This window comes from Aplysia californica, unplaced genomic scaffold, assembly GCF_000002075.1.
Source record: "Aplysia californica isolate F4 #8 unplaced genomic scaffold, AplCal3.0 scaffold01109, whole genome shotgun sequence".
In the NCBI taxonomy this organism is placed as follows: Eukaryota; Metazoa; Mollusca; class Gastropoda; order Aplysiida; family Aplysiidae; genus Aplysia; species Aplysia californica.
Window position 1 is genome coordinate 156,654 of NW_004798379.1, and position 13,928 is coordinate 170,581.

The following is a 13,928-nucleotide window of genomic DNA, read 5'->3' on the forward strand; positions in this document are numbered from 1 at the left end:
GTAACAAAAGTAAAAAAAGAAGAAAGGGAGATAAGGACGATAGATGTTTGATGGGAAAGAAGAAGCAAACCACACCAGAGCACCCACCAACCACCCACCATTAATATGAAAAGAGAAGTAAAGCTGACAAAATGTACCTATCACATCAGATGCATCATTCAACCACATGCAGGAATTAATTACAAGACCTTCAGAGTAATATAGATTCCTACTCGAAAGAGCAACACACATTGATGCTTATTCTGACAAAAGCCTTATGCTAGTTGGTAGAAAAACTTCTTTTATATCTTTCTTTCTTTGTTTTTAGAGGTACATATTTGCAGCTGCGTGTTCTGACAATTTGCGTGGAAAGGGGGGGGGGGGGGGGGTGTGATGGGTGGTTTATTATGATGGGTGGTGTATTATGAGACAGCTATGAGACAAGCTCCTAGCCTGGGACAAGTCTGCTCACCGACGGCACATGCTCGCGGCTCTGCTCGATGGCCATCTGCAGCTTGATGTCATCCGACTTCTGCTTGCGCTGCTGCTCGTCGTGTTCCTCTTTGCTCATGGCCAGCGCCAGCTGCAGCTGTAGCTCCTCCTCCCCGGCTGACGACGGTCGGGCCGACTCGATCTCTGATGGCGTGCCTGCACTACAGCTGCCAGGCGATGCTACGGGAGATGGAGGGGTGGGAGAGATTGCATGCAGAACTTTTTCAAAACCATTTTTTAAAACTTTCATTTAATTTTAGTAAGAGTTTGGCTTTTTTTATAGTAGAGGGTTTTACGGCGCTCGCAACTGCATAAGGTCATATGAGCGCAAAGGGGTGGGTGTCAACAGAGAAGTCTTTACAGGAAATCAGACTCTAGCCTCAACAGCACAAAGTCTGCTTCGACTATCAAGGCACCCCAGAATAAGCAAGTCACAAGAGAGTGACAAACATACAAAAGAAGTAGAGGAAAATGACGATAGTAAAGATCAGGAAAGTAAAAGCAGCAGTTCCCTGTTGTAGATCAGGCACAGTTATGAGCGTGACATAAGTCAGCCCATTTACAATTCTACTATGCTTGATCCAGAAATGTCCCCCCTTTGGGAATGGCCTAAAGACACTACAGTCAGTGGCACTGCCCTGGGTGGTAGTAAGAGTTTTACGGCACTTGCAACACAATAAAGTCATCATCATATAAGTGTCGAAGATTAGAGGTGATACTAGAGAGTAACAAAAATAAAAAAGGGGAGATCAGGGTGATAGATGCTCGATAGGAAAGAAGAAGCAAACCACATCAGAGCACCCGTCAACCACCCACTTTTACTTTCGGAGCTCATCGCGAATTTAGTTGGTTCTGACACCTTTAATGTTTTAATGGTATCATGTTTGAACAGGGTTCAAAATGGATAATTACTGGGAAAATGGGTAGATTTAGGCTCCCTGTAGAGGGCCCAAATAAAGAAACTTAAAAAAAATATTATTGATCAAGATTCTTAAAAACAAAATTTTTGTTCAGTCACTGCCCTACAGAAGTGTCAAGTAAAGTTATGGGGTTTTTTTCTTTGGGGGGGGGGGGGGGTCGTAAGAGTTTTACGGCACTTGCAATAAAATAAGGCATATAAGTGCTGAAGATTAGAGGTGTTACAAGGGAGTAACAAATACAAAAAAAGGAGGAGAGATAAAGAAGACAGATGTTCGATAGGAAAGAAGAAGCAAACCACACCAGACTACCAGCCAACCACACGTAAAGTTATGTGCAAATTGGCAAATGAATAAATGAGTTAGACTTGTAACAAGAGACAGAGGTTGATTGCTTACAGTCAGGGTATGCCGGGGTCTCCTGGTACCCCCCCATGGTGGGGCTGCCTCCCAGACGTACCTGAAACATCAAAGTCACAAAGTCAAACCCAGCTTTCCACAGCAGCGAGCAGTGGGGAAGGAATCACTAGTCTTATAAATGTGCACAGGTAACAATTATCACTTTTGTCCTCATCCTTCTGAATCGGACATAGTCTCCTAATACGGGGTGGCCATTACGACGGGTCGCCTGAAAACAAACGCGTTTGTAAAGAGCCGGCGAGTCAGGTGAGGCGACAGAGGCCAGCGATTGGCCCAAACCGCCGTCATGCACACCCCATATAAGATACATCAGTTCACCACCAATATTTCCAGGGCTACTCCCAACCTACAGGTTCTGGGGCAGCTCTCAATAAGATAGGCAACATCAACTGAAATAGTCCACCTAAAATTAAAAGAAATGTTGACCTGTCAAACACAGGCCGAAGGGCTAGAACTCAAATGGCCGCTGGATCGGAAAAGTAAACTGTCAAACAACTTGCTGTTACAAACTTTCTGTGTGCTTGTAGACATGACGAGCTATTGAAAATATTGGAAGAGCTAGACCTTGACGGAAAAGATGCAAGAATTATAATAAATTATCAGGAATTTCTGTGGTCATATTTTCCTTCACAAACATTGTTCAGTTACGTTGTTTCTGTGGCCATATTTTACTTTATATATATTGTTCAGTTACGTTGTTTCGGTGGTCATATTTTCTTTCACATGACATTGCTTAGTAACATTGTTTCTGTGAACATCACATTTTCATTGTATTCATTGAGAAGGAACACAGAGGAAAGAGATATAATCTCCAAGAAAAAAACAACAACCCTAAAAATCTGTGCACAAATACGAACAAAGTTAGAATTAACACTTTGCAGTCACCTTGGCACAATAATGCATCGGTGAAAATTACCCGTTCCGGTCACCTGACGCACTTCTGCGCCTGGCCCGAGAACTTCGTTGCAGTCACTCTCCTGGCTGGGTGACGAAAAGGGGAATTTTGTATTGCTGGCTGGGTGACGAAATGGGGAATTTTGTATTGCTGGCTGTGTGACTGCAAAGTGTTAAAAACAACAGCACAATAACGAGAAGGAAGAGAAGCTCTGACCTTCGACCTGGTGGGCACACCGTTGCCGTTCCCCACGCCCATGGCATTCTGAGCGAATCTTTCTTTGGCTTTCAGGGCTTTGGCTCTTTCATTTTTCAACCTCTCGTCGTCGGAGAGCATCGCTACCAGGTGTTTGGCCTTCTCTCGCACGTTCATGCCCTGGTCTTTGTTGTCTGCGTCAATATACTGGAAGCTGGTCAGCGTTTTGATGGCGTGGAAGTTTTCTTTACACTGCTGGGCAACCTGTGCAAACATCAACAAATCAATATTGCGGTAAATGTAAGACGCACTTCTTAAATAATTACATCTTGAAGAACAGCTTGTCAAAAAACAAAAATCCTACTTATGTTAGGAATAAATATATGTGTGCATGAGTGTGAATGTGTGCACGAGTGTGAACGTGCGTATGAGTGTGAGTATGTGTTTGTGTGTGAGTGTATATGGGTGTGAATGTGTATGAGTGTGTATGAGTGTGAGTGCATGTGTGTGTGTAGGAGTGTGAGTGTGTATAAAAGTGTGTGTGTGTGTAGGAGTGTGAGTGTGTATAAAAGTGTATGAGTGTGTATGGGTGAGAGTGTATGTGTGTGAGTGTGTTTGTGCGCGTGTGTGTGTGTGTGTGTGTGTGTGTGTGTGTGTGTGTGTGTGCAGCTTTAAACTTACACTGAGCAGCAGAGATGCTCATAATTTTTTTATATAAAAACTTCATTTTCAATTTCAAAGATCAAAATCATGAAAATTCAGCTCTATCTCAATCAAATGAATATTGAACACTTCAGTTTCAATTAAAATTGGTGACCAGAAGTGTGAGGTTCGTTCTGAAATGTGATGAAAAGGTCAGCGCCACTAGAATTCTATGATTGAGCTTTGAGCTCAACTATTGCCTTTCTTGTTTTATCAGTTGAACATGCTCAACATCCACCACTATAAGACAATCATTTGTACAAATGGCCACTCCTCAATAAACCCTTGTGGGGCTTAAAACATTTTTTCCACATTATAATGACATTGACCACGTATAAAGTCCATCTGTCAAAGACAGTTGCTTTTCGCCTCGACAATAGGTAGCCATCTTAGAAAATGTTGACTGTATACAACAAAGGCAGTAGGTTAGAACATTGCTCAGCCATCCTCAACACGCTGTGCTTAGCCGGGGCGCACAGCCAAAAAAGTAGAGTCATCAGGAACCTTTTTACTGAGACGTATAAAGAAGAGGCACTTTGGAGGACACACGCACACACAAAGAGGAAATGGTGTCACTGCAGATGCTGAATCGGTCGCTTTTTTAAACACAAGGGGGCTATCCCGAAAAAGGCTGTTTTGAGAAAAATCAAAGTTAAAGTGACCTTTGCCCCGTGTTCAGTTTCTTTAAAAGACAAGGAGAGTTTTCTCTATAACCAAACAAATATACACACCAATGAAACCAAACTTCTCCTATACGTAGGGCTATGTCCACTTTTGGAGTAAGTCAAGATTTCTGGAAACCCCCGAAATATGAGTTAGCCAGCTTGTCCTTAAAAAAGCGACCAATTAGAATGTAAAATATGTTGTCAGAGTTGAGCTGAAGATTCATAAACGGACAGAATGAAATGACAATGCAGTTGAAAAGGAGTACACACAGATCCCTGTTTTATAGGAAAACAGCCTTCTTGGCTTTCATTTATACTTGTGATACCAACAAATATTTTGGGTGGCGAACAGTACCTTTTCACTGCCCGTCTTGATAATGTAGTCCAGCACCACAAGTGATTTATATACATGTCTCCAGTTTTTTCCATCATCATTTAGGCGTTTCCATACCATCTGCATGATTTCTGTGAAAGCCATTACATTATACGAGAGATCTGCTATTTCAGACATCAGCGTGCTCGAAGGGCCCCATGGATCATTCGAGGTTGCCTCTCTAACTTTCACTTGGGCATCTGAATAGTTCTTTACAACATTTTTCAGAGTTCTTCGAATCGCAGGCATTTTGAATAATGATAGAGAGTTTCCGTCAGGAACAATGCACTGATGATCCTCCGATAGACGGCACTCCTGTTGACTCTCGAACACTGATTACTGCAGGGGCCTCGTCACTCGTCAACTTAGAAAACGTACATTGCTCATCCTGGAGACAAACACAAAACAAGAGAAACTGAACAGTGGTCATCATCATGCAAGTTGCCAGAGTATGAGCCCAATCATTTGTTCAATTCTGACGCACAAAAATTAGGACAGAAGAAAAACACAGCAAAAAAACATAAGAGCATTTTCAAAGTCTAAATTCTGAAAACAGCGGCTGCAACTGCAATCCTCGCCGTTGAGAATGAAACCGGATGCAGTAGTGCCGGCTCCCGGAAAAAGACAATAATAACAGCTTATATATATGTATTCTGGTAGCCAGGATAAATCGTAATCACAATCGTAACGCTAGTCGTGATCGACTGGATCCATAGATCTGAAAATCTATATTTCTTTTGAATTACAATACATCTTCAAATTAAGAAACTTACAATCTTGATCAACAACTTATTTAGAAAGACTCCCACCTGCAACGAGTGACCACCCCAACAAACACCTATAGATTTAGCGAAGAACACAGCCCTAACTCTACCCTAAACCAATACAAAACTCTAACTAACCCAAACTCAAGTCAAACCCTAACCCTAGCCTCAAGAACCCTAACCTTCTTTATAAATATCTTCTATAGATCTATTTTTCTAGTAACTTAGGCCTACTTCTATCATTTTTAACTTCATTGTGATTGTGGTCGCTCGTTACGGAATTCCTGCTCCTTCTTTAGTTAATCTTTCCAGCCTGTTTCTGCTGTCAAGCAAATTTAGACAATTCAATGGAACCCAGATTGATAGATCTAGAGTCCCACAGCGTCACCGCGTTGCTGTTTGGGTGCGCAACCCCCAGTCTCCTGCTTTGTTTTGGATTATAAGAACAGCGAAAATGAGGTCCCTTTCTGTGAGCATGCGCAGAATGCAGCTTACTTCACTTTCGTTTTGGAGGTTCCTGTCAACACACGTGATTCTACGGTGTCGGAAAGTTTTGCTTCTTCATATTGATGGTTTTCGTAACCGGTATCGGTGAATTTACAAAGCGCTTGAGTAGTCCATTATTTAGCACATCTAGTTAATCTAGCTCTAATGTAACGTAGAATGTATACTAGAATCGATAAATACTATCGCAGGCTGCTTCTTAATGCCCAGGAACATGCCAGATAGGGTTGCGCACTGAAGCGGACCAAATTTGTGCAGTCCGTTTCAGTGCGCAATATCGGCTTTTTTGCTATATTTGGCATTGATAGTGTGGCTTCTAGGCCCTTTGTTTGTTTTACTTATTAAGTTATTTCTTTATGACCTGCATTGTGCACTGAAACAGACTGTTTTCCTTCCATTTGGATGCATTATATTGCCATTGGAAGATGATAAGTTAATGTATTCACGTCAAAATTAATTAATATGGAAATTTAATCTCCAAAATGTTCAATTTCTTCTTTTCATATGTCTTTTTCTTCTTCTTTTTTGTCCTTTTCCTTTAGAGAATACTGGTCTAAGTATAGTCTAATTCTTGTTTTCTTCTTTCACCTCCTTGTGTCCACAGCACCTTTCTTTTTCAATTTCTTCTTTTCATGTCTTTTTCTTCTTCTTTTTTGTCCTTTTCCTTTAAAAATACTAGTCTAGGTATAGTCTAATTCTTGTTTTCTTCTTTCACCTTCTTGTGTCCACAGCACCTTTCTTTTTATCCATTATCAAAACACATACACACGGTGTAAGGAAATCTCCTGTTAGGGGGCGCACAGCTCCCAAAAAGAACACGCCTCATTGACCTTGGCCTTCCGTTACGGTCAGCACAGGAACTTCTTGCAAGGAAAAGAAGACAAGGCCAGGATAGAGAAAGATGAAAAGAGTCAGAAAAGAGCTAGATCTAGATCTAGATTCTAGATCTGTAAACATGGTACTATTGCGCACTCAACCAGACGATATGTGGCACCAATCAGACACCTTGCGCATCAACCAGACACGTTACCAAACAAACACCACCACAACATATAGGAATTTTAAACTGCTGTTACAGTAATGCGCTACACCTTATAGAGAGGAAGTCTTTCTAACTTCTGGTGAAAAAATCATGAAGATCGACCTGTAACTTCCAGAGATATCCACAAAAGTAAAAGATCGCTTACGGTATATCGCACCACAGGATTAACTCTAGATCTAGAATCTAGAGACAAATTTAAGTATTCTAAGACAGTAAGACCACAAGAAGTAGAAGGCTCTGCTAGGACTATGACTATGATGCTCTATGATGACTGCTATGATCTTGAAATTTGATACCAAACCACGATGATGATAGCCTTCAGAGAAGAATGGTCGACAAAACACACATTATCATTTTGCCCAGCACACACAGATTCGCAGTTAGATTTTAAATTCGAACAGGCAGCTACTGGTTGATAATTTAAGGATCTGTTTTCTTTATTTATTGCTTTGTTTTCACTCTTTCACGTCCTGTTTTGTTGATCACTTGCTGACAAAAACTCACTAGGCATAACATTTAAAATGAACATGGGCTACTACTTACGGAGTTTCATTCCTCACAAAGACAATTAGGTTTCATATCTGAGTGTAAATAAATATAAATAACTAAGGTGTAAAATAATGACACTACTAAATACTTACGAAGAAACTTTATACAAGACAAAAAAAAATTAGGTATTGTTTCGACATGCAATGTCACTTCCTTGCTCAGAAACCGATCTATGACGGAATTCTGTACTTCCTGTTAGCATTACCAACGAGGGAGGTTCCTGCAACAGCAGACAGAGTTCTTGACAATCGGTAGATTAGATCTCCTTTCAGGTTATTATATTTGCGTATTATCTTAATTATCAATGAATTCACCTCTACAAATAGTGAATAAATTTACAGTAAAAGTTCAGATTTATCAAAATCTATACTTTTAATACGTGGGAGGTACCCAATTTATAGAACAGCCACGAAAAATAAAAAACATCAACAAAGATAGATGCCCTGTATGCCAGTTTGGATTTGTTAAGTGCGACTTGTTAATAAGGCACTTTTCGGTCGACTGTTTTGTTTGAAATCTCTTTTTTTTTCACAGATGAACTTACACATTTTTGTTAAATGCTCTATTCTCTCTGTATTTTTAACTGAAACTCAGCATCACTAATATATAGTTTAAACTTTAAGAACCTTACAAAGACCTTACTGTAGACCTATAACTTCGCTGGTACCCTACCATATAGCTGGCACAATACGGAAAAAGCTCTTACACCTCTGAAATCCACAGAAGTAAGACGCGAATCGAACATCAACAATTAAATTGTACACACTTTGAGGCCAGCAACAATTTTTAGTGGTAGATTTTCGATCCAGATGTTGATCTAGACTAGATTTTACTGTATAGTTAATAATAAATACCCTGAATCAAAGTTTGCTGAAACGGATTTCACCTATTGAGCCTGTAGGCCCATTCCAGGAAGAACACTAGAATCTAGATCTAGACTGGTTGGTGGCTCAGACTCAGAGAAGCTTTGTCCACAAGTGTAGAAGAATGCCCAGACAACATGATCAATTAGAATTTCCTTGTTAGACTAGATTCTAATCTAGATCTAGATCTAGATCTATAATTTTTTATTCATTTCAACACGATTCAAGATTTAAATTCTCATGCTTGCTAGACTAAAGTAGGTCTAACTTTTATTAAAATATAATCTAATTTTATTAACTGATTCCGTCCATGATTTTTTCTGGCTGTGGACAGAATTATTTTTCCCTGTTCAGTTTTAGACCTCTGGGATGCATCTATTTAAAGTATTACGGTGAAGCTCAAAATCACTCTAGGTATTTTTTTACTTTCCCTCCCGTCTCACACTCAGCTACCAATTGTCTATTTTGTACTAAATATTGATGCGCTGAACACGAATATCAACTTCATTTCCGTCGCAAATTAATAGTTTTTGTGAAATATTTGATTGTTTTTAACCGAGATAGACATGCTTTGGACCAATCGGGGGGTTCCAGGAGGGCCTGCCCCACTGGGGTAAAAGAAAATCTGGGGGGTTACAGGGGGGCATGCCCCCCTGTTTTTACCCATAGTTTGTTGATATTTTACAGTTAGATTTGAAATTGTCTTGAAAATAATTGCTTTGCGACAGTTTTAGTGGCTTTATGTGTGATCTGCAGCAAACAGTACAGCAGTTTGACCCCTGAAACAGTGCATCTGTGTGCGGGAGTGAAAGTAAAAATTTACCTCACTCTAATAGGTATTGTCATATTACCAAACTGATGGGAATAAATAGAGGTATGTGTTTATATCAATTAGTTAAAGATGAATAACTTCCTTCTGTGATGTTATTGAACTTGCTCTTTATTAAGATTCAAAGAGTGAAATCCTTTTCCACAACATGACAAAATATATTCAACAGGACAATTTGAACTGTAACTAAAAGGTACGAACAATGAGAATGGATGTAATGCCGATTACTAATGGGGCTGAAATTATCTTACTCTGTTAATGAAACCACAATTAGCTTCAAAGAGACCTACATGGTGCCATCCATAGGATGATGTTATTGTGACACTTCGGTCCCTTGATCCTTACACACACACCTATTCTTAGTTAAACATGGATACAAGCATCATGTATGAAAGATGATTACAAATTACAGTGCGAATGGATGTGTATTGTTCCCTTCCCCCCTAAGTTCAAATGTTATGGGATGTGTATGGTTGGAGTGAGTGGAAAAGGATGATGGACAATCTGAGGAAGGGTGAGAGATCAGATATGAGTTAATTTAGTATCTATCTATCTCCCTCTCCCGGGGAAAAGTTTTTTATAGGGTACGTTTAAAACTGATGGCTCAGATGATCCGTCAATGGAAAGTGAAATAAATGGAATGAAATATTACAGAGCAAAAAATTATTGAAAGGTTCATGAGACACCGGACAAATCAATGCAAAAGGATGAGGAGGAAAAGTAAGAAGTCAAGTGGAAGTGAAGGATGTTTTGAGGATAAGAATGAGATGGATCAAGTAAATAAGGGGACTGAATATATATATATAGCGAAAGTTAGAAATCCGATCTACCAACTGCCGGTGCCAAAGCTGCCTTGTAAGGAGCAAAGGGGAAATACAAGAGTTGCAGCGTAGGAATATAATAACCACTGAATAGTAAGAGTGTCAATTGTTATGTATGGTTCAGTATTTAGTAATGTCATTCTTTCTGTGATAGCGGGGTCTCAGGGGGCGTTGCTCTAGCTTCCCTGGCTTGTTGTGGGGGAGCAGACGGGCTAGTGCTGCCGGGAGTTTCTTGTGAGTAGGTGAGGCTGATGACCTGTCACGGATTTCGGGTTCTGATGCCAGCTCGTCAGGCACAGCTACTGGCTCGGCCGGGCTGTCGGGTGAGGCTGGTCCTGTGTCGGGGCTGTCCGGCAGGACGGAAGTTGATTCTGGGTCATGCCGCTGAAGCTCTCCTGGGCCGTTTGCTTGTTGGGACTTCTCTGGTGGTGGTGACGGCGTTACTTGGGAGTCAAGGTCGGGGCCTTTTTGCTGACGGGCTGATTCTGGTGTGATTGGGGTTATGCCAGTGATGACCGTAGACGTTTTGTGGAAGGGCGTGAATTTCCTCAGGTGCTGTCTGTTTCTTAGCGTAATTCTACCTGACCCGTCGACACGGATGACGTACTGGTGAAATTGCCTGACTTCGGTGACAACACCTGTCCTTTCCCATTTCCTTGGATGGTTACCCACAAGGTTTTGCACATACCGAGGGTTGATATTGTCCATCATAGTTAAAGATGAATAACTTCCTTCTGTGATGTTATTGAACTTGCTCTTTATTAAGATTCAAAGGATGATGGACAATCTGAGGAAGGGTGAGAGATGAGTTAATTTAATATCTATCTATCAATAACAATGACCTATATTCTGTTTGTACTGCATTTTCATTCAGACAAAAACGAATGAGAAAAAAAATTGCGCAACAGCTCTCCAAAAATTTTGACTTACTGCATTGTCTCAGCTCTACAAGTACAAGTTCTTATAATCCATAGGAATCAACACAACACTGTAGTGATATCACCCTAGCACACATTTATGCAAGAATTTCACAAATTTAGTTGAATATCTTTCTTTGAAGGGCCTTTTTATTATACCACACTCTGTGTTGTTTACCCTTAGATCTAGACGGCTTAGATCTAGCCTACATCGCGACAACAAAACAACGATTTTTGCAAGAATTTTGCGGAGTTTCGATCGATATTGGTGCTCAGAGATTGAGGTCAGGTTTGTTTACAAGTTCTACTTCCTTTCGACAACTTAAAAAGTCGGAACTATTTTTAAAAGGGCGCATTTGTTTCGGATTTCGTTGAGCCGCTCACAGCGGTCGAATGGACGCAGCGGAAAAACTCAGAGCCACTGTCAGCTGCCGAATGGACGGAATCAGTTAATCAACACTAGATTTCTAGACTAGACTGTCTTTCTCATGGTTCAAATCCAGACAAGATTTCCAAGATTTTTGGTATTATTTTACTTTAGCCTACATCTCATTCTTGTGGTATTTGATTTAAAGTGTTGTATAGCAGCAGCCCTTTAGTTTTTATTTGAACTTATTCACAGACTGACACGTGCGAATGTCAAAGACTCAGCAGAAGAAGTCACAGATTCGTACAAGCGTCACAGACTGGCACGTTCAGAGCTCAGCCCAGCTGGAAGATGAAAAGTAGGCTGCCATGGTGCTGACCCAGCGATGTGTGAGCGCTCCCCAGCTTCTCTGTCTGGCGGTGCTCAGCTCCTTCCTGCTAGGACAGGCTGCTTCATGTGAGTTCACGTCTCCGATCTTTGGCCACACTGAGGTCTATGGCAGGTTTTGTCAGACAGTTTCCTAGACGGGTTTCTAGACATGTTGTTTGGCGGGATTCTGTTATAAAGGCAGGTAGGCCTATAGAAATGAAATTTGTAAGAGAAAAAAAATTGGGTACTGAACACAGTAGAAGTGGCCTATTTGTACCAGGTTCTTAACAGAGTGCTCTTAAGCGGTGATCACTATGAATGTTATGTGTGCATGCATGAATTGTGTGTGTGTGTGTATGTTTTTGTACACATATATATAACTTGTTATTAAAAATAGAGATAGGACAAGAAAACACTGAGGTCGCAACACCTGATGGCGAAGCCGTAAGTTCTAGGCTGTCTAGCTGAAGGCTGGCGGGCAGCTAATCATCACACTAACTATAATAATGATGACGATAGTTATAATAATCATAATAATAGTAATGATGATGATTATTATAATAAAAATAATAATTCTTTTGTATCTCCTCCCCCCCCCCCCCCTCAGACAACTGCAGCGCGGGCTCAGCATGTGGATGGTTGGCGGTGTGCTCCGATCACCAGTGTGTCTGCCAGGACCCTTTCACCCTACATGCCAACGGGAGAGATTGCCAGAATGGTGAGATCTCTGTCTGTCTGTCTGTCTGTCTGTCTGTCTGAGTCTGTCTGTCTGTCTGTCTGTCTGTCTGTCTGTCTGTCTGTCTGTCTGTCTGTCTGTCTGTCTGAGTCTGTCTGTCTGTCTGCCTCTTTCTCTCTGCCTCTCTATCTCTCTCTCCCTCTCACTCCCTCTCACTCCCTCTCTCCCTCCCTCTTTCTCCCCTCTCTCTCTCTCTCTCTCTCTCTCTCTCTCTCTCTCTCTCTCTCTCTCTCTCTCTCTCTCTCTCTCTCTCTCTCCCTCTTTCCCTCTCTCTCCCTCTTTCCCTCTCTCTCCTTCTTTCTCCTTCTCTCTCCCTCTCTCTTTCTCTCTCTCCCTCTTTCCATTTACTGTTTCCCACTTTCTCGTCCTATATTCTGTGGGTTATTCCCCAATGTCCGTATTCTGTGGACAAATCATGTTCTGAGGTTATTGTTATTTCCCAATGTTTGTATTCTGTAGACACGTCATACCCCCCAGGGCAGTGCTACTGACTGAAGTGTCTTTGGGCCATTCCCAAAAGGGGGACATTAACCTGTTCCTATCATGCACAGTAGAATCGTAAATTGTAAATGGGCTGATTCATCAATGTGCTCATAACTGTGCCTGAACTGCAACAGGGAACTGCTGCTTTTTCTTCCCTGATCCTTACTGTCGTCATTTCCCTCTACTTCTTTTGTATGTTTTGTCACTCTCTTGTGACCCGCTATTTCCGGGGTGCCTTGATAGTCGAAGCAGACTTTGTGCTGTTGAAGCTAGAGACGTGAGCAGAGTAAGTCTGATTCCCTGTAATCAATTTTCTGTTGACATCCACCCCTTGGCGCTCATATGACCTTATGCAGTTACGAGCGCCGTAAAACCTCTGCTAAAACTAAAAAGACACATGATGTTCTGAGGTTATAGTTATTCCTCAGTGTCTGTAGATATATCATGGCCCCTGCTTCCTCCCTCACACTACTTGGTTTTCATGTTAAAAAAAAAAATAAAAAAACTTGACATGCCATCCCCAAAAAAAAAAACCCAAACAAAAAAGAAATATAGATCAATATCCAACAAAACAACACACACACCCCAACCAAGACCAAAACATATACAACAGCAACACCCCCCCCCCTTAAAAACCACCTTTTTCAGTTTGCATACTGTCATGTATTTCATGAGCCTATATCTACCCCCCTCCCCCCTTCCCCATTTTTCAATGTTATATTTCATGAGCCTAACTCCACCCCACCCCTCCCCTCCTCTCCCTTTTGTCTCTCTCCCTCTCCACCTTTCCGCCTGTCTCCCCCTCTGTGGGTGGTTGACGGGTGCTCTGGTGTGGTTTGCTTCTTCTTTCCTATGAAACATCTATCGTCCTTATCTCCCCTTCTTCTTATTTATGTTTGTTACTCTCTTGTAACACCTCTAATCTTCTTGCGCTCATATGACCTTATGCAGTTGTGAGTGCCGTAAAACCTCTACGAAAACAAACTGAAACAAAACCACCTTTTTCAGTTTGCATACCGTCATATATTTCATGAGCCTATCTCTAA

General features: G+C 41.2%; 2 protein-coding genes across 2 annotated transcripts in view; one reads left to right on the forward strand and one right to left on the reverse strand.

Moving 5' to 3' along the window:
- The window catches only part of LOC101846934 (epsin-1), a gene marked incomplete in the record, with an annotated part of 16,479 nt that extends 8,793 nt beyond the window's left edge, over positions 1-7,686 (reverse strand). Inside the window, 5 exon segments of the mRNA XM_013090019.2 lie at positions 452-651; positions 1,788-1,848; positions 2,920-3,162; positions 4,621-5,026; positions 7,590-7,686. Coding sequence (XP_012945473.1) covers positions 452-651; positions 1,788-1,848; positions 2,920-3,162; positions 4,621-4,887 — 771 coding nt within the window.
- Positions 7,687-8,128: 442 nt separating this feature from the next.
- Positions 8,129-13,928, forward strand: part of LOC101847162 — a gene marked incomplete in the record, with an annotated part of 37,348 nt that continues 31,548 nt past the window's right edge. The window contains 3 exon segments of the mRNA XM_013090018.2: positions 8,129-8,289; positions 11,550-11,750; positions 12,271-12,381. Coding sequence (XP_012945472.1) covers positions 11,663-11,750; positions 12,271-12,381 — 199 coding nt within the window.